This window comes from Venturia canescens, chromosome 8 (assembly GCF_019457755.1).
Source record: "Venturia canescens isolate UGA chromosome 8, ASM1945775v1, whole genome shotgun sequence".
Taxonomy (NCBI): Eukaryota; Metazoa; Arthropoda; class Insecta; order Hymenoptera; family Ichneumonidae; genus Venturia; species Venturia canescens.
The window spans coordinates 11,518,077-11,545,102 of NC_057428.1; the positions used below are offsets into that span (position 1 = coordinate 11,518,077).

Genomic DNA, 27,026 nt, shown 5'->3' on the forward strand with positions numbered 1-27,026 from the left:
AAAGAACGTTGACATTTCTGCCGGTATTCGCATATGGACGGTCGAACAACTCGATTGAAAATGTTCAGCTTTTTCTGTTCATATTTCAGTCAAAAAATTATTTCGATATAGTCACAATTGTAGTTGTATTGATTTTGATCTTAGTAAAAGGATTACTTGGCGCCATTTCAGTGCACAATCAGGGATTGAGATTGAATTGATCCGACTTTTAGGAGCGTGTGTTGCGAAATTTCCAGAACCTGTTGCTTGCGCCTCGCGCTGCGAGTTTGATAACAAAACACGTATTCGCGGTATGTAGTAGGTGTAAAATACAATTACCGACGTTCATGCGAAGTAGCCCGAGAAAAAAAATCCATTTTGTTGTATGCGCTTCAGTTTGTATTCCATTTTTCGGAATACCTTAGAATAAAGCTATAATTTTGATCGTATCCGCGTTTATGTGCACAATGGAACGGGGTGCTGGTAATACAGAAAGCTTCGACCACTTTCCGAGTTGTCCGCTCCTAAATCAGCGCCTCGTCCAAAGAACGGACAAACACCAAACCCTCTATCGGTTTCTCTTAGTGCTCTTACTTTCCACTTCTCACATCGTCATTTCATTCGTCATTGTATAATTGTAACGCGATTGAAAGCTTTAGCTTTCTTGAGTTTAGCAAACAAAGCGTATCGTTGTAGCTCCGTACGAATTAATGCAAAACAAGATATAATCACAAAATGTCTGGGAAAGTGCGAACGAAGCAAGACAAAACTGGGGGTGCGTAATTTGATATTAAACGATGATTACTCAACTCAAAGTTATTGAAATAAGTGACAGTTTATAGGTTATGTTGAAAATTACTGAGCAATTACAATGAATATGAAATTAAGAAGGATTACTTTATTATTCGTTAAAGTAATATTGATTAATTTGAATTATATGTTTGTCAATCCACTATTGCCTACGAATAATGATGATAGTGCAATATAGTGAATAAATAATGTGCAAGGAAAAATCGAACTTCGAGGGGTCATGGCTAATTCAGAAGCCATAAGATAAAGTTTTCCACGGATTTTTTGAGTAAAGCGAGTCTAGCATTTCAGCCACTCATGAGTATTGAAGTGAAAATTTCTATGAAAATATGAAATATTCTATGAGTATTTCTATGAAAAAGGAAACCTGTTTTTTTGAAAAAAGAAAACAGAGACAAAGACAAACAAAGAAAACAGAGTAATTTCTTCTCTATCCGGTTTATAGGATTACCAGTTTGAAACGAGAAAGGAATTAACATTGTTCTTTGTAGCATCCTAAAACTTGATGTATTACAAGAAACAATTATTGGTCTTTTTTTTTTTTGTAGAAATAATAGCATACAGCGAGGGAGCTGTCAGAAATAATGCAGCAGTGGTGGAATATTGTAGAATATCAATGGCAGCTCTTTCCGGAGGAATGGCAGGATTACTCGGCTTGACGAGTCTTTATGGATTTGGATTTTATATATTTGCAGTTGTTGGTTTATGGGTAAGGAAATATTAACAAATTCAATAGCTTTAAATCACTTTTTTCACGTTAGCAATATTCCATGCAAAACTTTTTTTTTGCTCCAGGCTATGCTTTTGATTAAAGCTGGAGGACAATGGAAAAAATATTTCATCAGTAGGTATAGTTTGCTGACAAATGGGTTTTTCGGTGGACTATTTGTATCCTTTACAACTAATTTCATTGAACGAACGACTTGAACCTTTGATACGAAACACATTCTATAGATTTCCTTAACCATTTTATTATTTGTGATGGTGCAACAGACCTACGTATTATTCTGGACGTATCCTTTAAAAAAAAAACACTCGTTTGGTCATCCTACGATTTTTCTAAATTGTTTAAATTGTTGTCGTTCAAGGTGATTTTGAGGACAAAATACTTCTGAAGTTGTTTTCATTATTTTTTTGATGTTCATGTGTTTATGAGTTCTTTGATAACGCATACAAGTTTTTGAGAAAACTTGTATTGTTTGAATATGAAATTCAAACGTATTTTGTATCTGTATTAGTGTTGTGGGAAATTACTCAAAACCCAGATAGAAATGATATTTTTTCACAAAATTCACACATATTGAACTTTGATTAACGATTTTTTCCGTGTTTTTTTTTTGTTTTTTACTGGTCTTGAAGGGAAAAGTTACAATCATTATCAGTTTTGCTGAAAAACAATAGTGCTGATTCGATCGATTAACTGGTCACTGAGACATTGCGACTGGTACTTCCGAAAGTACTTCAAAGTTATTATCAAATCTGAATTTTCTGCAAAATTCATGAGTTTTTTAAAACAATTATTCAACCAGTTTACAAGATTTTGGAATACGAAACTTAAACAGCTTCAGAATTATTCTGTTCTTAATGACATCTTGGGAATTATGATTGTAGATAGAAATACAATCAAAGAATTGGTTACGGTGATTTGGAATCCAACGATATTTCCAAAGATTCCACATCATCGAACTTCCCTGGGTTTTCGTAGAAGAATAAAGAAAACAGATATTTTTCTTGACGGAATTTTTGCAGATTCCTGTACGGTATGGTTCACGTATATTGACGAAAGAATCGACTGAAGCATTTAGAAAATCGACCGAGATCCACATTTACAAATGAATTTTAGAAAAATAGTGTTTTCACTTTTTTGTCATATGTTCAAACAACAAGTGTGTAAAATAATTTATAAATTTATTAACAATAACATTATCAATGAGCGATATTCGATGGGATTCGTTTCAACTTTATTGTTCACAGTATGAAATTCGAAGCCCTTATTAAATACGAATAATAAAATAAATAGAATATTCTATGTTGTGTAAAATTGAAGATAAAAAAGGGGGTTTTCGTCACTGAAAGTTTAGCAAATTTAAATCTTTGTGTCGTCCTTCGTAACGGCAGTATCGTGAGTCTCATCGAACTTGAAAACGAGCGGTGCTGAACTCGGGAACATGCCCATTTCGAGATACTCTATTTTTCGGTCACTGTCCATTTTTTCAAGCTCTTCTTTACTCAGATGATAAACTATCCCCGCTCCGTAACCATCCCCGAGTACGTTTATCGACGTTCTCAGTCGATCCCTGCAAATGAATGTTTCATTGAGATTTCAGATCGTTTGTATAAAGAAAAATACGTTCCGTATTGTGTCAACTTACAAAAGCCAATCAACTGCAAATAGCAATGATATGTCGTCTATCGGCAGCCCTAGCGACGTCAGTATTAATACCATTGTGATCAATGCCGAACTCGGAATACTCGCGGCACCTACGCTTGCCAAAGTTGCTGTCAAACTGTAAAAATTCAAGTAGCCTGATAAAACTATTGAATTTTCAGTAATTTTTGCATTTTTCCGGATGTTTCCATCCTTTACACGAGTTTTTATCTATTAGTTGAACCTTTCCTAATCTTCGTAAATTTAATGTTCATAAATATTTGATGTTGCGAAAATTTCTTTTGATTTTGAGAGAAAAAATTTGATGGAATTCTTTTAAATCGAGGGCTGCGACAACGGATCAATGCTGAGTATTTAAAAAAGTGATGGAAATTTTTAGAATGACTCGATCGATGGTTTTTCAAACGATACGATTAAATTTGAATTGAAAATCTTCGAAATTTTTGCGCTTTTCCTAAATATTTTGCAGATTGTTGAAATTTATTTTTACCTCAATTATTTTGATGTTTTTAAAAATTCTCTGATCAACAATCGCGAATGTTCCTGAATTATCTTTCGCGGTTGATCTTTTTACAGAAATTATAAACTTCCAAATTTGTACCTCGGCTAACATCGATCAATAAAAATTGGCAAAAAAAAATAAATTTTCGCAATTCATTTACTCTGACATGAAACATAATTGAGAAATTCATTTATTTTTTACAGTTCAAAACGTTTTCCGGTTGAATTACCTCACTGTAATTACTTGGCCGAATCCCAGCGAAATACCGTTCATTTGTGCAATGAAAATCGCAGCTATAGCTTCGTACAAAGCTGTTCCGTCCATATTCACCGTTGCACCGACAGACACAACGAATCTTGTAACTCGCGGGTCAATCTTGTTGTTCTCTTCCAAACAACGAAAAGTAACAGGCAAGGTAGCAGCGCTTCAACCAAACAATATTTTTTCTAATTATTAAACATTAAAGGACATTGGACGTAAAAATCGATAATCGAAGTTCGACACGTTGCCATTAGTGAAAAAAAAACAAAAATCTTTCAATTTTTTTTTGTTTTTTAAATTCAATTTAATTCATAATTAAATTCACTCTACCTCGAAGCCGTTGCCAGTGCTGTAATCCAAGCTTGAAGCATGCCCTTGAAAAAAATTGCGGGATTTTGACGAGTTAAAATTCCGAAAATGGCTGGTAAAGTTATGATCGCATGGATCAGAAGACCAGCGACAACAGTCACCATATAAAGGCCCAACATTCTCGCTGTTTCAGCCAGATTTACGATCGACATTATTTTACCGGCTATCAGGCACATTATCCCAAAAGGCGAGTACCTGAAATAACACATTTATTCAAACCTTTTTTTCATACCAATTTTTTAGCAGTCGAGAGTTTTTTCTAACAGTTGCTCGAGGTCAAGACAAAACTAATAGTCATCAGTCAACTAAATGGTAAAATTTTTGTCACTGTGATTTTTGTTATATTGAATATTTCTCAAAGTAAAGTTTGAAGAAGCCTGTAAATTGGAGAGAAAAAAATAATCTACGAAAACTCACCACAAAATTATTATGTTTACGAGTTTCATAATAATGTCATTGAGGATTGTGAAAAAGTCCATCATGACTTTACCACGTGGCCCGGTTTGTCCGACGATGAGGCCAAAAGTGATGCAGAAAACGATCATGCCCATGACGTTTGTGCCATCCTTGTAAACGAGGCTGTGTTCCATCACGAACTCGTCCACGTTACCATCCCCAAAAACAACGACTGGCCTTTTCGTGTACGTTGTTTGCACTTGCTGGAAGCAAGCCTGCACCAGATTCTCCGGCAGCATGTTCCTGAAATTTCAAGACTGCAATTTCAGAGAGCCAAATTCATTCGCTTCAACAAAACATGGAGAAAAAACGTAAAAATCATTGTGCTCTGTTCAGAAATTATTTACGAGAGATAACGAATGAACAATCAGCATCTTTTAGTATTTCGATTTGAGCGACGGATTTTCATCTGATTTGCTCCATCCAAAAAATCGTATTATTTCAAAAAGTGAGATTTTGGCTGGGATTTCGTCCAACGAGTGGAGCAAGCATGCCAATTTCTGTAATATTTTTATCTTCGTGTGAAAAATTGAAAGATCAAAAAACCTGATTATATCCAGGATTGCGTCTGTCGTAGAAACCTTAATTTCTTCTTTGTACGTGTTGTGATGCAAGCTTTTGCTTCTTGGATCGCCCGGGTGTATGAGCAAAACCATTACGATTCCTACAATCGCTGCCAAAACAGTTGTTACGAGATAATAAATGAGGGCTCGAGCGCCCATTCGTCCTGAGCATCTAAGGTCTAATTGAGCCATTCCTGATTGAAAATAATATAGAAAAAAAACTAATTAATATGACTTTGAAAACATGAATTTGAATGAAATTCGTAGGGAGGGACAAGGTCAGTTGGAACATGGTCCATTTCTAACGAGAATAACTACGAGGATCTTTGGTATTTTCATTGAATGGGGAATGGGAGCGTGGATTCCATCGTTGAATCATTTTGACCACTCAATCAGACAAAGTTTTTAATCTCTAACGCGAATACCAAACCCCAAATTTGTCTTCGACTGTTCGGCCAAATTGTTTTTCAGCTCATAAGAAGTTGGCAACGTTTCTGCTCGGATTTAACGTACCGGTAATCAGTGATGAAATAATGAGAGGCAGTATGCACATTTTTAAGGAACGAGTTAGAATCTCTCCTGGAAAACTGATGAGCAATATCGAGCTGGGCGAAAAATCGGCCAAACGTCCAAGAAAACCAAGTATGAGGCCGACCATGACACCAGCCACAGTCAACAGCATCAACATATTCGCTCCCATCCAATCTACGACCTGTCACAGTGGCAGATCAGAACGAAAATACCGGAATTACTAATTTTCTCAAATTATGCTGCTTCATACAGCCTCAGTTGGTTTCACTGGATCGTGATAACGCGAATTATCAACTTACCGCTTGCAGCCTGTCGAGAGGCGTGAACTCAGGCGGAACTTTCGCTTCAGCTTCTTCGTCGGGTGCCATTTTTTCTATCTCTTCTACCCCACAGCTAGCAAATTTTCATTTATCATCAATCCATCATTCGAGTCTTGGATTTTTTTACTTTTGTGTCAAGTACATGCAATTGTTGCTAGGAAGGTAATTGTCGAAATGAGGCTCGTTGAAAGGTCTCGAAGAGATTTTCCGGTGGATCTATGGAAGCTTTGATATAACTTGCAGAATATTGGTCGTGCTGTGTCGTCAGAGTGCCAAGATTTCAAGAGCGGTGAGCAAGGATGCGCAAAATATCGAGAACGTAAAAATGTTTGCATCGTTTTCAATATTCTTGTTTGGGAACTTAACGAACGCTTTGTTCAAAGGTAAGTATGAAAACTTATCTGCAATTAGGAACAATTCTTTCTCCAATTTCATAAGTAATCATCCGGAAAATTCCTTCAGTTTCTCAACATTTCATAGAATAAAAATGATTTTAGTAACAATTGTGAGAAAGCAAATAAATAATTGAGTGATTTCTCTGTTTGGTTCAAGGTTTTGTGAAACACTCACGAATTGTCAAGTCTCGACGACGCATCCGGAGCAGTCATTCCGGGCAATCGTTGCCCGTGGGACATCACAAGAATTTACCGATTTCAAACTTCTCTTAAATCCGAAAGCTCCGGCCACTCGAGTCAGGATTTCACCATCTCTGCGGGGGTGCGCTTATCGATCGAACAAATATCAATAAAGTCGAGTCTTGAACGTACGCACCGAAGTTGTCATAAAAAAGGTGATTCACTTGACACTCTTCACATTTTAATCCATCGCAGCTGAGCGTCGAGGTGGTGTTAGGAAAAGTTTTTCATCGCTTTGAAAAAAATAAAAATATAAAAAACCTGGACGAAAAAATATTTCGAGCCCCAACAAACAAGATCCGGTTTGAATAAAGAATCGTTTTGAGCCGAACGGTCCGAAATTAGCGTTCCAGCGGTAAGAATGCGAAAGAGAGAAGAGAAAACACGAAGATGGAGGAGAAAGGGAAAGGAAAATCGCGATACGTTGTTGCGAGAGAAAAGATCGCGAGCGTGCAGTCTCCGCGTTATGAGACACGATTCTCTAAGCTCGGGCAAAAGCTCGCAGACAATTCGGATCATCAATCAAGCGAATAATATGTGCCCCAACCAGGAAGCCAGATTGACAAAGTGAGCGTATAGAAAAGAACGTGAGAGAGAAAAAGAGCGGAGGAGAGAGACAGTAGAAGAGTCGGAGGTTTGGTGATGAAGTTAAAACTGTAGGAGAAGGGGTCTCAGCAGGAAGAAGGCACTCATAGGCTCTCACTGCTCCACAAAGATGTAATTACTATTTGTTAAAAATTCAAATGAAAGCTCTTAGCTCAAGTTTCTTACGTTCCTGCTGAACTTGCTTATCTTGAATTACCTTAAATTTTCTTCTTCAGTTTCAACGACATTGCAAAAGTGCAAAAATAATGAAGAATTCGTTACTACATTGTTGCTGAACTTTGAGTGTTTGAAACATCGAAAATTGGATCAATAATAGTACCGATGCTGAGGATAAAAAAATTTATGAAAAAAATAAAAATACATTTTCTTTGTAAAACTTGCGTTTAGGAACAGCCAAACAATGTTTTGTGAACGAAAAACAAGATGCTGAAATCATCAGGTGGAAAGAAATAAAATGGTGAAGTTTTGCAGAGAAAAAAGTTCCAAGACATAAGTTGGTTTTATCGAATTCGTAAAGGGTCAGTGAACGTGGTCGCGTTCGGACAATTAATTACGACGTGGGCTAGCATAGCGCGTTTTTTTTCAGCGAACAATCTTTGTTCCAGTGAAACAAATCAATTGACAGGGTTCGCGAAGAAAAATGTAATTCCAACTTCGTAGCAACGCACGTTGGACGGTGAATCGTCCCACGTGTCGTCGCAATTTATAGAACTGTGTCTATTCTCGAGTCCGTTCGAGTTAAACTTTTCGTGAGGATGATTCGTGCAATTGGATGATTACGTATCAAACTCTATTAGTAGTAACAACGGGAATTTTTTCACATGAGGCTTTATGTACAAAGGGCTTTCACGGGCCGTTCTTCTGCGCTATTTTTAAAGTTATTTTAATTTCAAGATAATTCACGCACGAAACAATTTTATTAAGAAAGTCTGGAAATTTATACAGAGTTTAAATATGAGTGACTGATACGCATATCACATTTTAAGGGGTTCGTCTCATTGATTATTCAGATAAACGTGTTTAAATGTGAAGAAAAATACACGGGGTTTTAAGGAGGGTGGCTACGTTCGTCAAATTGATAAGAAATTGATCAAATTTGGTGATAATGTTCTTCAACATCAAGTGCGAAGTCACAATTTTTTTCAAAATTTTCTTCTGCTTAGTTATCGAGTAATTACGGATTAAAGCAGATTTCTTATGCCCGGAATGTATACCTATATATATGGAAACGCTATGCTTGTACACTTGAACTTTAGTGATCAATTACTCGATAACTGTACAGAGGAAAAATCTTAAAAAATTTGTATTGTCAAATTTGGCCCTAAAGAATATGTTCACCAAATTTTATTAAATTCTTATCATTTTGAAATTTTTAATGTATTTAACATGGTTTAGCATGGCTTCATTGTATCGTCGGTAGCCACCCTCCTTAAGCTTCTGTGGTAAAACCCCATTTGAGGTACGTACGTTTATCATGAAAAATTGTTTATTAACCCTACACCTCATGTGCCTTTTTTCATACCCTCAACCTCATGACCGGGGTTTGAACGCACCCCACTCTTTTTCTGCTTATAAATCCGGTCCTACGATGCTAAACTGACTTTATCCTAAACCATTTTCTTCGTTTTTTTATAACGAAAAGAATGATGTACGATAAAACTAATTTCAATTGAATTTATATATAAAAAAATCGGTCGATAATCAGTCGATAATGTCGCTTGTTAGGACGGGAGCGTAGTTTGAAGTTCGCGTGGGGTGTGCTCACACCCCAGTAATGCGTTCTAGGGTTAATATCTGAGGTTTGCAAACGATTCATGATAAACTAAAATTGAACGATTCAAGCCGGAGAAAAAAGGCCTTGAAAGTGAAGGGTGAAAATAAGTGTACAGTTAATGGGTTAATAACTTTCGACGTCTCTGTTAATTGTAAATCTTCACCTGCTTCGGGCGTCCCTGCCTCGGTGGTTTGCCCCACGATTCCAGTAATGGGTAAAAATATTAATAACACCGTTTTCAAATCGAACATTTTCGAGTGAAAGATCAATAAGTACTGATATACATTTCTTGATGATTTGACTATTTATCATTCAATGAGGGAGTATATAGAAGAAAATTTTAGCTCATACTTGCTTCTAGTATGCGGGGAAATCGGGGCAAAACGGGACACTTGAGTGGAATCGTTTGAAGCGAATTAAGGCAAGCCGCGTAAAGGCTTTTTCGAAAGAAGATCGTGAATTCAGGGTATATTGAGGATATCACTTTAGTCATCCGAGGGTCTCGTGTTTTAAGAACACACTTTAAGCTTGAAAATACAAAAAGTTTCCATGATCTTTAGTATTTTTTTTTAAGGAAGAATTTGTTTTATTATCGTGCCATATTTCTGTAGCGTTGAGAAAGTCAACGAGAAATGCTCGTTTTTATTTTTAACAATTTGTAAAAAAGACACAAATCATTTGTGTTTTCGACGTTATCCAAAAAGGGACTTTGGAAAAGAGGTTTTCATTTTTACATGTTAAAAAATAAAAATATTCGAAAACGTTTTTGACGTGTTCCATTTTGCCCCGGTTTTCTCTCTACGAGAAGCTCCCCACGCCATTCGAATTCTCTCTCATTATTCAGTTTTTCTTTGTTAATTTATCGAGTCCTTATCACCTTTTTCGAACAAGTTCTCCCAGTACTTTTATCATATCTCCATTTTTTATTTGTGGACTCCCCATCACCGTTTCCATAATGATTTATTCTCATGCCATATCTATGTCATCAAAGTGTGACACGTGCGGTATCGAATGCGAAGTCTGTTTTCAGAATTTTTTGCCTCGTTAAGCTGCGTGACAAACAACTAACATTGATCATTTCAACAGCCATATCGACGCGTAGTAACGACACTTTTTTAATGTGAAAAATTTTTTCAAGCTACAAACTTGCGATGCTTTCACATAGAGATGATGAACTGGGCAAAGACTGAAAATGGACAAATTTGCAAAAGCAGATCAAACTTTTCTAGCGTGATGATCAAGTTTCCAAGCTCCATTTTCAATAAATGCAAATTCAATTGAATTCACTGTAATATTTCAAAGATCTTCTAAAATACAATAAAACCCAAATTTATTTTAAAAATTCCCTCATTCAAGTACCGTAACACTTTCGCAAGCGCAACAGCTTGAAATTAAATGAGTTTTAGTGCTCGCCGACTGAAAATCGACGGCTTTTTTCACTCGCTACGATTATGGGTTGGCGACCTTCCACGAATACTTGAACGCAAAAATACTTTAAGACCGGAAAAATGCTTTTCGCAAGTCTTTATTTTCGCACATTTTGACAGTATTTCTCTTCGATCTAAAACAGCCTAGTCGCTCGAATGATTAATACTAAATAATCAATGGTTTTCTTGATGATTTTGCTGAAGTCAGCGAAACTTGGTTGGACAGGGCTCGAGAGCAAGTTCATGAAATTTTCTCCATTCGTCGAATATCGATTGGCCTGCACTTATTGCTGGGCGAGCGCTCTGTCGCATCCGGACTTGCGTTCGGTGCATAAAGTTGCAGTAACCATATGTGCGCAGGGTGCACAGCTTTTAAAATTCGAAGTGCGTATTGGCTTCGTCGTTGGGCCTTCAGTGGGGGTCTTAGTTCGATAGTAGATCATCTACGGAATTCTTGATGAGCAAACATTTTTTTTTTATCATGAACAACAGAACCAATAAAAAGTGCAAAAAATGAAAAATAATTTTTAGTGAACAAAAAATGCTTTTTTCTAAATTCGATCGATCACTTTTAACCAGCAAAACCTCGGCTTCGCTTCGGTCTTGCAAAAGTCGGGCGGGCACGGGCGGGCATACCCCCCCCCCCCCCCCCCCCCCCCCGCTTTCGCTCGCCTCCCTGCGAGAACATAGCTTCATTGCATTTCACGAGATGGCCGGCTGACAGTTGACAGATGACAGCTAACAGCATTAATTGCACGAAATTACATACATTAATTAGGCCCGTACTTTCGGCTACGGGATCAAGAAAAATAATATACAACCCACGGCCCAAATGTTGGATGCCCTGGCATGTGCGATATGAAGGCCGAGGCGAAGCCGAGGAAATCCAACTTTCGGGCCTAGGGTCGTAATATACTATTTCTACGGAACAAAGTATTTGAACGGTTTCAAACATTTCGATCTATGCGGCACAGATTCTATCAATTTATCTAATTTTTTTCCCTCGAGTGGAGTCGTGAAGGTCATTTGGTTGTATGTGAATAAAAGATATCCCGGGACGATTTTTCTCGAAGAAACACCACAGGATATGAGATTTTTCGAGCTTTCCATTGCTGGCGGTTGGGATAGACGTTCTGAAGTAGAAAAACATTAATTACTCATCATTTTTTATTTTTTTACTTGAGATTCGATGTTCTCTGGGGTATGGACTTACTCCGAAAACCCTCTACAAGCAAATCCCGATACTCTTACGATTGTTGTATTTCGTATGAGCGCCGACCACGTTCCAGCCTCGACTTTCGTATAAGTATTGCCATCTTCGCCAACGTAAAAGTTGCAACTCGCGTCGTTCTAGTGGCCAATGTTCGTGTCGTGATTCTTGGATTGTGAAATAAAAAGTTAGTTCAATTACATGAGAAAAAATGCTTCGGTTGAAAACCCTGAGAGATGAAGAAACACTCGAATCGATGCAAACGCTCAATTCCCAAAAATAGCATAATAAATTGAAATTTTGAAATAAAACTGTTAACTGCTCGCAAGTCCTACAAGCAAATATTACAAGGTTCATCTTTTTTCTTCAATATTACATGGATTACTTTAATCTCGGAGATGCATTGGCTGTTTGAAGTGCAATATTATTTCCATTTGTACGATGAACAATTACATAAGGCGCCGGAATTTCCAATGCTCTTTCTGCTCTTCCAGCTAGTTTTGGTTCTCGCGGGCTCCATCCCGCTCCCGTGATGATAATTAATTGATCTTCAAAAAAAAAAAAATACAAATTGATCGATATTCAGCATCATTTAGCATGGTAATTGACCGCAACACTTGTTTCAAATGTTTTCCAGGGCAGGTTTTATTTCAATTGTTGTTTTTTTTTTCAGGAAAACTTGGAACGAAGATTGTCGAAAAATGATAAAACTTTAACCCCTTGATTTCGAAAATGAAGCGATGCAAAAAACGCGCTCTGTGATTCGGGTATAGAAACGGTATTCTTTTGGAAACATCGAACTTTGAATTTGACATATTCTGCAGGAAAATTAACTTTCGATCGACACATTCGCGAAACTACCAATTTTTTTCAACGATTTTTTAAATACTAATTGAAAATTGGTCTTTATAGTGAATTTTCTATCATGACTTTTAGTCGATCTGTGCCTTCTCTTCCCGGATGCAAATAATTGGTGAAAATATAAACAAAACTGTTTTAAAGTTCAACATTTCGAACTGATAGTTCAAGCAGCTCTGAGAGATTTTATCAAGATTGATGATTTGTCGTTTGGAGTGAGCAAATATAATTGAATATCGTTTGATAGTCTAATGAGTATGCACTCATGTACATGAGACTTTCCCCGTCTTGCCCTCTACTGCCTCTTGTTCTTGGATGAATGTCTAGTCAAAAATGTATGATCGCCTTTAGCCTACGACTTCCTCCGATTTCTATTGATTTGTTCCGAACAAAAGGGGTAACATTTGCGTGCAATCTATTGATGGAAAGTTTATTGATGCGATTATTTCTGACCCACTGAACCGAGTCGTTGATAATTGAGTTTCGTTTCTTCGTTAGCTACATTTAAAAGTGTAAAAAATTCTTGCTCTTTGGGCAATTGAAACGACAATTCTGTTGCAGGTTCGAGGGAATCGTGTTTTGAGTCGTGGAGTCGATGGCAGGCATTGAACGTGCCTCATTGTCTAGTCGAAAAAAAGCCAACTGTTCAAATCATTTTCTGCTTCGCGTTCCCCCTTCGAGACTATCGATTTTGAGAAAGTGGAAATCTCTTTGAAAGTTGAAAAGTGAAAAGTGAACAAAAAAAATGTTCTCTAATGCAAAAAAATGGTAGAAATCGGCCACGACACGATTCCATTTCGATTTATCGAGCCAGCAAAAAAAATTCACTCTCATTAACAGCTATTTCTGGGAGTCAGGTGGTGAACTTATACCTGCATGATCAAGAGACGCGGTAGCGGCTCGACGCCAAGTAATATAAACTTCGATTAGTTGACGTCAACCGTTCCATCAACGCTGATCAAACATCAGACGAGCATGCGTATCGCACGTGTAATAAAAATTCTTCCATAACTTTCAGCAAAGTATCGCGTGAGAAGTCAATGGCTCGAATGTATTCGCAGTATTATTTCGATACTTGAAGAAGTAGCCTCGCATCTAAAAATTTTAAAGCGTATCTCGGTTTGCAAATTTTTTCACTCGTTGCTTTGTGCTATCGAAAGCGATTGCGAACCAGTAAAGTATCATGTTTTCATTATACGACTTTCAAAATAATGGATCTCAAGTTTCATACCGTTTGGTCATCCACAGGCGAATCTCTTAATTTTTTTTTCAGCAGACACAGAAATGTGAAGATTGGAAAAGATTTCCACCGCTTTCATAATAAGTATTGTTGAAACGTTTATGGACATTATGTGGGCTACACTCGCCAAAAGCGTCTGTAGGAGGCGTGATGATGTGATGCAATCAATTGAAAGATTCGGAATCGATACGTTCTCGGCATTTGATTTAAGTATGATGTCTCGAAAATATTGCCTCAAAATATCAAGTCAAATCGACAAATAATAGCTTTCGAGATAGTATCTTGAGTCGCGGCAGCGACTCTGAGACAAGTACGTTTATGTATGATGAGTCGCTTCCAGAGAGTCTTTACAGGAGCGAGAGTGTTTTTCAGCTGTTTTGGATAACTTTCGAAATTTATTTCTTTAATAATTAAATAATTACAGTATTTCAGAGAATCCTGCAAGTTGACGTATTTTTTATTATTATTTTGTTTTTTCGATCGCGTTGACATTTACCGAAGGGCTTCTTGACCCTCGCCGGCCCAGACTTGGGAGTCAGAGTCGGTGAGCATTGTGATTGAAAATTCGGTGATTGAGATTTAAGAAAATCCATAAAGATTATTCGCAGCCTAAAAAATAGTATGCCTTCGAAATTTTTTTCTAAATTTCTATTTATTCAACAAAAAAACTGTGCTGCGATGTTTATCGAATAAAAAGTTGCGATCAAGTACACGATGAAAAAAAAAAAAATTAATAATTTAAATAATAATTAAATTAATAATTTTTTTTTTATTGGACTCAATTGAAATGAACTAGTGAATGTTCTGATAGTTACAACGAAGTACTATTTGTAAAATAGGGTCTAATAAAGATGACAATACTTTGTCTATGATGAATATTTATTATTGACATTTCAGCATAAAAACATGTTGAAAATCGGTAGATTTTCTAAGATATGTTAAACAATTATGAAACACACGCACGAACTTTTAATAGAACCGTTTATTATGAATAAAGAAAGTTGACTGACAGAAAAATTTTCTTGTCAATATTCAATACATAAGAAATATTTCCATAGTAACTTTCTAAGATATATTAAGATATATTAACTTTCTAAGATTTTCTAAGATATATTAAACGATTATGAAACACACGTACGAACTTTTAATAGAACCGTTTATTATGAATAAAAAAAGTTGACTGACAGAAAAATTTTCTTGTCAATATTCAATACATAAGAAATATTTCCATAGTAACCATAATCGTATGAAGCAAACATATATAGATATATTAATCGCTATAATTTGACGAAGTGACTTTTCAACAAAACATCATATGATAATTCCGTTTTATTAGTATTAAAAAATAAATTTAATTGATGTAAAAAAAATAACTCCAATTTTTTCTTCATGCTCCAGACTCCCTGAACTCCTTCAACGATCATCTCTATCATTATTTTTTAAATCGAGTATTTAAACGGGCCCCCGTGCGGCAAAGCTTTGATCGCATCAGTTAGTTCCTCACGCTCCGAGTCCTCGCTACTGATGACTTGATTGTATGTGTACATCTTGTACGACGGACTTATTTTTTTCAAAGAAATACCCCAAGCTATGAGGTTCTTGAGGGCGTTGATAGCTGTTTGTCGTGGTGGATGACCTGAAAGAAAATACATCAATTGTTCAATATTTATCGTGCTCGCGTTTCAGCTCAATATGAGCTTTCACGTACGACTTACTTTTGAATTTCCCTATCATGCAGATTGCGATACTTCTATCGTTCCAACCTTCTGCATGAGCTCCAGCGGCGTCCCATCCACGTGCTTCGTAAACATTGCCATCTCCACCGATACAAAAGTTATAACGTATGTCGATAATTTTACGGGTGTCCAAGTCGAATTTCTTTATCGTTGGGAAAAATCCAAACGTTTTCCGGAAAAAAAAATCATCAGTCAGAAATCCCGAGGGACAAATAATTCATAATTAATGGAAAATTTCTTAGTTATTCCGATCAAACATGCAAGTCTAATTAACTAGTTGTCCAGATTGATATAAGAAAGTCATCGATACTTTTGCACGGATAAATTCGTGTGGAACTGGGCAAATTTTTTTTTTTTATATACCGGAAAATAATTATTTAATCCTTAAAACGAAAAGCCAAGTTCCGATAAATTTGTATTGACGCGAAGAATAAAAAAAAAAAAAACGCGAACGCGAGTTCTTCTGGATTTTGTATCCTTAAATCCGCCAATTTTCGGGATATCAGTTAGACATTCGTGTAAATATTACCTGTATATCTCTCATTTCAGCTTTGCATCCATCTTGAAAATCACATCTTGGAGTACCCGATTGACGAATGATCACAAAAGGCACCGGTTTCTGCGAGAGGTTTCTTGGAACTTCGTGTGCTTCTTTCGCACCCCATTCTGCTCTTGTGACGATCGTTGGTTTATCTTCACCGAGAATAATAAAAATGGATGATCGATGGACGCGGGCCCGTTATTTTCAGTAAGCTTGGAAGCTATCCATGATAAACTAAAATTGGACGATTCAAGCCGGAGAAAAAAGGCTTTGAAAGTGAAGGGTGAAAATAAGTGTACAGTTAATGGGTTAATAACTTTCGACGTCTCTGTTAATTGTAAATCTTCACCTGCTTCGGGAGTCACTGCCTCGGTGGTTTGCCCCACGATTCCAGTAATGGGTAAAAATATTAATAACATCGTTTTCAAATCGAACATTTTGGAACGAGAAATGTATAAGCACTGGAATAAGTTTCTTGATAAATTGGCAGCTCGTCGTCCAACACTCACATATATAGTGAAAAAAAATGGGTGCCCGCATTCATATGTAAATCTGTGATTCATTACTTATGAATAAATTTGCAGAACTTTTGCGTTTCTCGAACACTTTTATTGGTATAGTCTAATATCAAGAGACGCAGTAACGTCTCGACGCAGTAGCGTCTCGACGCCAAGTGTTAAGGTGCTCCATCAGTTGCGTGCGTGCGAAAGAGATAGCTGCAAAAAATGAGAATAACGTGTAACTCATATTTTCTTTCAAATATCAAGCTATTTGGAATAAAATGCGCAGCAGGATTTTTATAAAGAAAAGAAACAGCCAGCAGTGCGAGACCTATCGCACTCACCTATAACTTTTTCACATTTTCTTGTTTCTTTTGCGTTTCTCGTACACTTTTATTGGTGTGGTCTAAAAATTCTATAAAAAAAATTATTAAACCAACTGTAAACGATTTCAACAAAACAATTAAAAAAAAAAAATCACAAATCCTGAAAAAACATTACATTAAAAAAAATACAAACCTGTAATTATGTTTTAAAGTGTCAAAAAAATCAAATAAAACGTAAGAAATAAAAAAACGAAAAATCAAAATAAAAATTTTTTAAAAAATCAATTGAAAAAATTTCCATCCAAGTTACGTCCAGCATTAAAACTTATGATATCAATTCGAGGTCTAGTATTTAATGATAATTCAGAATATTAATTCCTACGGGTACCATCAGGAACTTGAAAAAGTTCTTATGAATCAAAAAAGTTACCATTTGAGTTACGTGCAGCACTTAAATTTATGATATCAATCGGAGGACAAGTGTTTTATTAGTAATTCCAAGTTTTAACATTATGAAATTGCTCTGAGAAGCGTTTAAATCCAAAAAAAAAAATCACATCAAAGGTGTAGTAATTTGTTACTCTATGGTGGCAGAGACTTGGAAGAAAATCGATTCTTCTCAGACTTTCAGGATCCCCTGGCATTATTCACAAGATTCGACGTCGATTTTAGATCGGTACAAATTATGTTTAAATATGTGTTAAAAGTACTTGTCTGGCCCATCACTATTCATTCAAATAAAAATCAATCATAAAAAAACAAAATTGTACGGCAGAATCCGGTTGAAAATTTATTCAAATGCGATTTATTATGAGTTCAATGTTCTCAATAAAAGTATAGGTAAGTTCTTATACAGAATAGAATTTGGTCGCTGGAAGAAATGAGAAGGAAAAATTGCCCTCATTGAAATATAAACTGGGGGGTTATATCAGAAGCTTGAACATATTTATTGTGCAAAATATTTTTCATTTATCGATGCACAATAATATCCCTTGTATATTACAGCAGAATTCGTTTGAATTTTTTATTTAATTAACTTTCTTGAAAATAACTTCCTCAATTTCCTCTGTACGCATACTTATGATGCATCAGTTCTAGAAAGGCTCTAATTTTTATCTCAATAAACAATTTAAATTAAAAATAATGAGCCGCACAAGTACTTTTAACACATATTTAAACATAATTTGAACCGGTCCAAAATCGACGTCGAATATTGTCAATAATACCAGGGGATCCTGAAAGTCTGAAGGGAATCGATTATCTTCTAAATCTTTGTCACCATAGAGTAACAAATTACAACGCCTTTGATGTGATTTTTTTTTTATTATTTTAACGCTCCATTGAACAATTTCATTCAAACTCGGAAATGCTAATAAAACGCTTGTCCTCCGATTAATATCATAAATTTTAGGGCTGTACGTAACTCAAATAGTAACTTTTTTGATTCATTAGAACTCCTGATAGTTCCCCCATAAGAATGAATATTCCAAATTACCCTTAAATACTTGGCCTCGAATCGACATCATAAATTTCAATACGGCACGTAACTTAGATGGAATTTTTTGTTAATTGATTTAGCTTTTAGAATAAAATAAAAAGAATGGGGCATCGGTGTGAAATTTTTTTCGAATTGTTCTGTTGAAATTATTTACACTCGGTTTTATCATTTTTTTACACTTTTCGTGATATGATATGGATATTATGTGAGCTATGCTCGCCAAAAGCGTCTGTAGAAGGTGTGATGTAATGGAATCGGATGCCTTGATTGAGCAAAAGAAGTACAATTATGAGTTCGAATCTAAGATTCGGACTAGAAAGTTTTCACAATTTTGACGTGAGTTTAAATAGGAATAAATAATTCAATAAAAATTAGAGTAAATCCAAGCACGTTTATTTGAGTTCTTATACATTTCTTCCAGAAAGGATAGGTTTTAGCGGTAAGTGGTTCAGCCGAGTCAGAATTTTAAAAAATTCGATACGTTCTCAGCATTTTCTTCAAGTACGCGATGTTTCGAAAATATTGCCTCAAAATTTCAAGTAAAATCAACAAATAGCTTTCCAGATATCTAAAGTCGCGGCAGCGACTCTGAGACGAGTAACATTTATGTTATGACGATTTGCTGCCAGAGACTCTTTACCGGAGCGATAGCGTTTCCAATTGTTATCGAAAATTTTCAAAATTTGTTTTTTACATTTACTGAATGGCTCTCTCTGACTCTTGACGCCCGAACTTTGAAAGTCCAAGTCGGTGACTACTGTGATTGAAAAACCACGCGACAGCTTATTGGAAGTAGAAAAAAATAAATCGCGAATTTTCCTTAAACGTCTATTTTTTTAACAACAAAATAGTGCTTTTATCTTTGAAGATCGAGGGACAACATTTCATTTTTATGTTTATTGAAAAAAGCTTCGATTAAGTACTCGATTAAATAATAAAGTAATAATTATTATTTTTATTAAAATCAAAATATAAAATGATAATTCTGTTTTGTTAGATTGATAAAACGAATTTAATAACTGTAAAACAAATTATTTCAAATACTCCACACCCTTGACTACCCCCAACCCTTTCAACCATCATTTCTATAATGATTTTTTATGCTCTCGAATTAAAGGCTTTTGTCACATCGGATAATTGATCACGATTCGAAGTAGAATTACGGATGATTTGATTGTATGTGTACATCTCGTACGACGGACTTATTTTTTTCAAAGAAATACCCTGAGCTATGAGGTTCTTGAGGGCGTTGATAGCTGTTTGTCGTGGCGGATGACCTGAAAGAAAATACATCAATTGCTCAATATTTATCGTGCTCATGTTTCAGCTCAATATGAGCTTTCACGTACGACTTACTTTTGAATTTCCCTATTATGCAGATTCCGATACTTTTATGGTTCCAACCTTCCGTATGAGCTCCAGCGGCGTCCCATCCACGTGCTTCGTAAACATTGCCATCTCCACCGATACAAAAGTTATAACGTATGTCGATATACTCACGGGTCTCCATATCAAAATTCTTTATCGTTGCGAAAAATCCAATCGTTTTCCGGGAAAAAAAAATCATCAGTCAGAAATTCCGAAACACAAATTAAGTCGATAATTCATAATTAATGGAAAATTTCTTAGTTATTTCGATCGAACATGCAAGTTTGATTGCGCAGAACTACACTTGGCGACTCGGTTCCACTGTTTAATTAACTAGCTGCCCGGATTGATATCGAAAAGTCATCGATGCTTTTGCGTGGATAAATTCTTGTGAAACTGGGCAAATTTTTTTTTCTATACCGACAAAAATTCGATTCTTAAAAGGCAAAGTCATTTTCGGGCTATCTGATGAACCGTTATGGAAAGATTACCTGTAATTCAATCATTTCAGCTTTACATTCATTTAGGGTACTGCATCCGTGATTATTCGCAGGACGGACGATCACATAAGGCGCCGGACTTTGCGAGAGGTTTCTTGGAACTTCATATGCTTTTGTCGCGTCCCATTGTGCTCTTGTGATGATCGTCAGTTTATCTTCGCCGAGAAAAAATGAAAATGGATGATCGATACGCAGGGCAGTTACTTTCAGTCAATTTTTTCACATTCCTTATTTGGTATTGCTTTCTTGGAGTTAGCTTTCCGAATGTACACTCATGTGAATGTAAACTTAAATTGGACGATTCAAGCCAGAGAAAGAAGGCATTGAAAGTGAAGGGTGAACACGGCTGTACAATGATTGGTTTAAAAAACCCAAACAATTATAATTGTTAATCTTTACCTGATTCGGAAGTCACTGCCTCGGTGGTTTGCCCCACGATTCCAGTAATGGGTAAAAATATTAATAACATCGTTTTCAAATCGAACATTCTGGAATGAGAAATGTATAAACACTGGAACACGATTCTTGATAGATTGGCAACTCGTTATTCAACACCCAAATATATAGCGAAAAGTGGATGCCAGGTGTCGTTACGAAAATAGATCATTTATAGGGGAGGGTGGGGACGACGGCCCCCCAAAAAGCATGTAATTTAGGGGGCCGTCGTCCCCACCCTCCCCTATATACCTATTTCTTATCAATAAATTCCCGCGCAAACTCTTCGTTTTTTGTTTTATTCCAACATTTTTCGTACACTTGTGTAGTCCATGAAAAATCCATTTTTCAAATGTGTTTTCGATATCTTCTTTAGTCAATAGAATGGAAGTAATACATCAATTTTTTCTGTTTAATATTTGGCGTCGAGACGTTGCCGCGTCTCTTGATATACTTTTCATAAAATGTAGTCGTATATGAACTCGAATTGGGCAATTGGTTGGAACAGAGTCAGTTTTTAAAATGACAGCTCATTGAAGCTCAATTGTCCAAATTAAAAAAAAAAAAAAAAAAAACATTAAAATCAATATCAATCAGGTGAAATTAGAAAGATTTGAAATTGCGTACAAACTCAGAGCTCTGTAGAAAATTACATTTTTCGTCTACTACTAACAGCAATTCGATCACTTCGATCGAAAGCTATTTCCCCCTGTTCTGAGCTCCTTATCGGCAGAATAAAAAGCATCCTCTTTACGCCTCTACTTGAAACCAACTCGGCTTCTAAAATCTTTACTCCGAAATTCATAACATCTCTACGTCTATACTCGCATGTATAATCCATGATCTTCGATATCTCTACTCACGATGAAATATGTTTTGAAATCATCATGAGTAGAGATATTGGCGATCAAATATTCTACCGGAATAGATATATTAAGGAGGGTAGACGTTCTCTACGTAGATCAGCAGGGGTGGGGTTCGAAACAGCGAACGATCAAAATAGCGAACAGGCATTCTGTATATCTATATATGCCTGTTCGCTATTTTGATCGTGTACCGACTGATCATTAAGATGATGGATTAGTCGGTAATCACACCTCGAATTTTTTAAATTGAAACTCTTTGACATCGTTCGTCCGATTAAAATAATAAAAATGTCATCGTACGCAGCACGATCGCAAAAATCCGATGACATTTTTATTTTTTTGATCAGACGAACGATGTGGAAAAATTTCCTTTTCATAATTTGCAGCTATCTCTCTCGCACTCACTGTTGTGATTACCGACTGATCCATCATCTTAAGGAGCGGAATTGTTATCGAGACTGGCTACCAATAGAGTTGTTAACTAGCAGCTGTGTATAACTAAACTCATCGCAGTTCTAAACTATAACAATTCCGCTCTTTAAACATGGAGGAGAACTATTGTTGAATGCATTTACTGAGAGTAGAATTGTTCACTTGCTGCAACGTAACTCGACTCTTATAAATCTACTCGATAACATTTCCACTCTAAAAATTTTAATTTTATGCATGAATAACGTAGCTACTTTTCAACGCGTCTAGGCGAGTAACACAGTTTATTAATGACAAAAGGGGAAACAAAAGAGAGAATGCATTGTATTGATTTTGCAAATTTGAGAATAGGGCTCTTTGGCGCAACGCTGTTTTTGAGTAGAGTAGAGATTTCGGTCACGTATTTCCATACCGATGTTCATTCGCTACTTTGATTGTATTATAACACTACTATGACACTGGGCGTACGTGTGAGAAAAATCGTAAGAAACGCTATTGGAAGCTTCGGAATTGAGGTATTTTCGCGCGCATTCGTTCAATAGACATCGATAAATGCATGCAGCAAATTAATTGTTTTTTCTTCAAGATTTAACTCGCGATATTTATTACACTGTTTTTCTAATGCACGCACGAACGATTCGTTTTTCCGTTGTCAAAACGATTCGCGTATGCTTAAGGAGTTTCGGTACAGGCGATACAATGTTGCCATGCTAATCCATGCTAAAAAAATTAAAAAATTCAAAAAGTTCAGAATTTTATAAAATTTGGCGAACATATTCTTTAGTGCCAAATTTGACGACACAAATTTTTTAAGATTTTTCTTCTACACAGTTATCGAGTAATTGATCACTAAAGTTTACGTGTATAAGCATAGCGTTTCCATATATATAGGTATACATTCCGGGCATGAGAAATCTGCTTTAATGCGTAATTACTCGATAACTAAGTAGAAGAAAATTTTGAAAAAATTTGAGTTTTCGCACTTGATGTTGAAGAACATTATCACCAAATTTGATCAATTTCTTAATATTTTGACTTCTGTACCGAAACTCCTTAACCGTATTCTCGAATTGGATCGTGATAGGGAACAGGACAGGAAAAATCTAGATCAAGAAGCAAAGACTCGCGATCTTCAAAGTGATGAGCGATTGATGATAATCTTCTCACTTCTTGCCGAAAGAAAATGGGGTGAAGTTGATGAAATATTTCGTAAAAAAAATTGTAAACAATATTCATTTCGGTAATATTTCCACCGTTGGATAGTCGGCTTCCGCTGATTTATTCATTCGTGCGGTGTACAAAGTACATAATAAAATAAAAAATTTATTTACGTCTAGGAAACATAATATTTATGCTTATCGAAATAACTCGTTCCGCCCGGCAAAGATTTTGCTAATTCGGTCAATTCCGAAGAGTCAGGTTTGGATTGATCGGACACTTGATTACGAGCGTACAGATGATAATGTGGATCTATTTTTCCTAAAGTAACACCGTAAGATATCAGGTCCTCGAGAGCTTTTATTGCGGCTGGTTCGGGTTTATGTTCTGAAGCGAATAAATATGCGTTATTCATCGTCGCATTTCACATTGCACATTCGATTTTACCAAAGGTTTGTCTTACTCCGAAAATCCCCTATAAAGCAGATCCCGATACTTCTGTCGCTGTAGAAATCCGTGTGACTTCCAGCGACGTCCCAACCACGACCCTCGTAAACATTGCCATCTTCACCGACGTAAAAATTGTAACTTACGTCGATCCTGTCGTGAAGGTCCATGTCGAAATTCTACGTTTATGAAAAATAATCGGCACAGGTGCACAAGGAAAATCGTCTTAGTCAGAGGAAAACCTCAAGAAATCAGGAAAGATGTCAATTCATGTTGAGAATCAGAAGGTCAAACGTACACTGTCAAAAACAATAGTTTTAGATCAAACTGCAGATTCATTCTCTCCGAAAACATTGCAATTAAATGAAGAAAACTCTTCCATAGTAACATCAATTGCTACGGAATAAACCATTTTTTTTCTCAGTGTACCGTTACAAAAATTTACACATTTTTATCATGCAAAGTTTAAATACTCATTAAATTACTCAAATTCTTATGTCCACAGAGGAAATTCAATTTCATTTTTATGAAAATTTACAGTATGCTCTGCCGAAATCTGCAATCATTCAAGGTGGCCTTTAGTTTCTATTGTTTAACTGCATGTAATTTTCACTTTTCGATTCTTACCCTCGACAATTAATCGCGGCGAAGATTCGATTTGAAGAAGAATGGTGCAATGTCTTGAAGACATACTTAAAAATCATGAAATTAATAGCATTTTTCAAGTTACGATGATGACAGATAAATGTTTCGAAAGAAATAGAGGGACACCAAGTACTGAAAACCCAGGACAATCGAAATCAAACTTTCTCCCAGTAGTCAAGAATCTACGTGGGAGTAAAAACTCGGAAAAGCTTCATTTTGCTGCAAATGAGAGTGCTCGAGGAAAACGTTGTGTTACACATTTCGGTTAATTTCGTTTTTTCTGTACCTGGCGTCCAGCTGCACCCACGTCGTTTGACAGCGTGGCAGCTTATAATAGACACTGTTACCTGGACAACTCTCATTGCTTCAATACATTCGGAGCGCGAAGTGCATTTGTTTTTAGTTGTATGGTGAAGAATGACGTAAGACACCGAACCGTTCAGAGCTAATTTAGGACGATTTTGTTCCCGCGCACTCCATTCCGTTCTAGAAATGATGTTGGGTTCGGATTCACCTAAAAAAAGAAGAAAAAGGAAAAATTCATCGACACTCAGTATTATTTGGCATGGAATTTTCTCGGAGAGTCTTTTCCAAAAGTTTTCCAGGCACACTTTATTCTATTCCAACTGATGTTGTATTTCTTACGAGCATTTGAAGAGACAAGGTTTTTTAAAAAATTATAAAACTTTCGACTCTCAGTTTTCAAAATGTAACAATGTGAAAAATTTTTCTTCACTCGGAAAGACAAACGCCACTATTTTGGGAGCTCCAAACCTCGAATTAGACATACTTGCAAAATTTTATATTCCTCTGGATCGTTCAATGAATGTTTGTGTTTCGAAACACTCGCTGAAGAGATTAACTCTCGAACGTCGAAGCGCGGGACTCCCATTTCAAATAAAATTTTCAAAGGATTTAATAAAAACATTTTTTTTTCGTATTAATTATGAATCGGATTTTCAAATGAATTTTAAGTTGACATTTTCAGTAATTATGATTATTAATCTCCAGTCATTACCTCTGAATTTTTCGGGGGTCTTATTTTCCACAACTTCGATGATGCTTTTTTGTCCCTCGATGCAAATAATTGGTAAACATATTAACGATACTATATTGAGAGCTAACATCGCGAATTGAGAGTTCTGGTACAGCACTGAGAGATATTTCCTGAGAAGAGATGTTAGCCGATTCGATGTCTGACACGAGAATATATAACACCCCGAGCGACGAGTCCCCTCCGGGGACTTCGTCCCCTGCGACCTCATCGCCCAGGTTTCAATTCCACGTGCCTACCGCGCGTTTCCTTATCTTACTCAATTGAATTTTAGAATTGTTCTGCGTAAGGGGAACCACTCTTCCTTGGAGGAAGAGCGGAAAGTAGGCGTTCGTAAATTGTGAAAGAAAATTTTTCATTGTGAAATCGAAGCGCCTAATTTTGACAATTGCAAATTAAATCATTTCTGGGAGTCAGGCAGAAGGAAAATTCATCATATCGGAAAAGCGCATTAATCCCATTATCTTATGGAATTTTCGTGATTTACTTTGTGCACTATTTTTCTAGAAATGGCGACGAATTTAACTCCCCACGAGTCAATGAAAATGTAGATTGAAAATAGCTCAACAGTGTTTATTTTTTTTTATATACGCACGAGACTTCCCCCGCTCATTTTTCGTAGAGTCTCACACGTTTTTATTACGATCGCGGTTTAGCAGTTAAAACAAGTTGATATTTTTTTCTATTTTTTCATATATTCCTGTACACGACACGTGTAAGATTCAAAAGTCAATTTTGAAAGTACGTCAAACGTTCAGTATACATAGATAACAAATTTGACGAACATACTTGAGGTCCCACAAAATAAAAAGGTGTTCATTCCATTGTGTACTATGACAAGTAAGTCAACTGCTCAAATAAACTCGAAGTATTTTATTCCACGCTCTGAGAAAGCTCTCGCGAACTCAAATGAAATGTTCAAATTTCGGGATTGAACAGTGGAAATATAGAAAAATATAGCGTACAACAACCATCGAAATTTATTTCTTGATCCACTATAAAAAGTTTTTCAAGGTAGTTCACGCATGAAACAATTTTCTTGAAAAATTCTTGAAATTTAAAGAGAGTTTAAATGAGTAGTCGACGCACACGCATTCAAATTTCAAAGGGTTCGTCTTAGCGATTATTGAGATAAACGTGCTTAAATATGAAAAAAAATACACAAGGTTATGGGGTCTATGAGTCAAAAATCGTCCATCTTTTCATATATAACGAATGAACGCTTTTTACAAAGTTTATGAAAAAGTACACAATCACAGTGAAGTATGTAATGAAAGTTTGGAAAAAGATTCGAGACGATTGTCTTACTAGTATACTAAAGATATGTATATTACTTTGAAGATTGAACGAAATTGGTAACGAGCACTTGTATAACCTCACATTTGCTTATTTCGGCATTTTGTTTCTTTTTGTCTTGGGCTATTCGTATCATTGCTTTCTGTCTTTTTATTAACATGTTTTTCTTGTTCCATTTTCCTTTGTGCTCACTATTCGATTTTTTACTTAAAAAACTATAGTATTTTCGCCAGGGAAGAATGAAATTTGGGGTTCAGTCAGTGAATCCGAAATTAGTTGAAATATTTCAAAATAAGT

General features: G+C 36.0%; 5 protein-coding genes across 5 annotated transcripts; 1 reads left to right on the forward strand and 4 right to left on the reverse strand.

Annotated features, from left to right (window-relative positions):
* Positions 1-568: 568 nt before the first annotated feature.
* Positions 569-2,818, forward strand: EMC6 (ER membrane protein complex subunit 6). The gene is made up of 5 exons (XM_043425718.1): positions 569-754; positions 1,338-1,498; positions 1,585-1,677; positions 1,783-1,802; positions 2,539-2,818. Exons 1-5 carry the CDS (start codon positions 715-717, stop codon positions 2,567-2,569), a joined length of 345 nt encoding a protein of 114 aa, XP_043281653.1. The 5' UTR covers positions 569-714; the 3' UTR covers positions 2,570-2,818.
* LOC122414440 (excitatory amino acid transporter-like) lies at positions 2,729-7,311 on the reverse strand. Its single transcript, XM_043425714.1, has 9 exons — positions 6,751-7,311; positions 6,160-6,253; positions 5,843-6,041; positions 5,313-5,523; positions 4,728-5,009; positions 4,272-4,505; positions 3,910-4,104; positions 3,162-3,296; positions 2,729-3,086 (listed from the first exon to the last, which is right to left on the reverse strand). The coding sequence occupies exons 1-9, from the start codon at positions 6,813-6,815 to the stop codon at positions 2,876-2,878; spliced, it is 1,626 nt and encodes a 541-aa protein (XP_043281649.1). The 5' UTR covers positions 6,816-7,311; the 3' UTR covers positions 2,729-2,875.
* A 7,909-nt stretch (positions 7,312-15,220) lies between these two features.
* LOC122414443 (peptidoglycan-recognition protein SC2-like) lies at positions 15,221-16,382 on the reverse strand. Its single transcript, XM_043425717.1, has 3 exons — positions 16,196-16,382; positions 15,646-15,808; positions 15,221-15,566 (listed from the first exon to the last, which is right to left on the reverse strand). Exons 1-3 carry the CDS (start codon positions 16,208-16,210, stop codon positions 15,370-15,372), a joined length of 375 nt encoding a protein of 124 aa, XP_043281652.1. The 5' UTR covers positions 16,211-16,382; the 3' UTR covers positions 15,221-15,369.
* A 3,247-nt stretch (positions 16,383-19,629) lies between these two features.
* Positions 19,630-20,041, reverse strand: LOC122415235 (peptidoglycan-recognition protein SC2-like). The gene is made up of 2 exons (XM_043427220.1): positions 19,888-20,041; positions 19,630-19,808 (listed from the first exon to the last, which is right to left on the reverse strand). The coding sequence occupies exons 1-2, from the start codon at positions 20,039-20,041 to the stop codon at positions 19,630-19,632; spliced, it is 333 nt and encodes a 110-aa protein (XP_043283155.1).
* A 3,350-nt stretch (positions 20,042-23,391) lies between these two features.
* On the reverse strand, positions 23,392-25,567 carry LOC122414442 (peptidoglycan-recognition protein SC2-like). The gene is made up of 4 exons (XM_043425716.1): positions 25,398-25,567; positions 24,727-24,893; positions 23,751-23,913; positions 23,392-23,674 (listed from the first exon to the last, which is right to left on the reverse strand). The coding sequence occupies exons 1-4, from the start codon at positions 25,504-25,506 to the stop codon at positions 23,463-23,465; spliced, it is 651 nt and encodes a 216-aa protein (XP_043281651.1). The 5' UTR covers positions 25,507-25,567; the 3' UTR covers positions 23,392-23,462.
* Between the last annotated feature and the right edge of the window lie 1,459 nt (positions 25,568-27,026).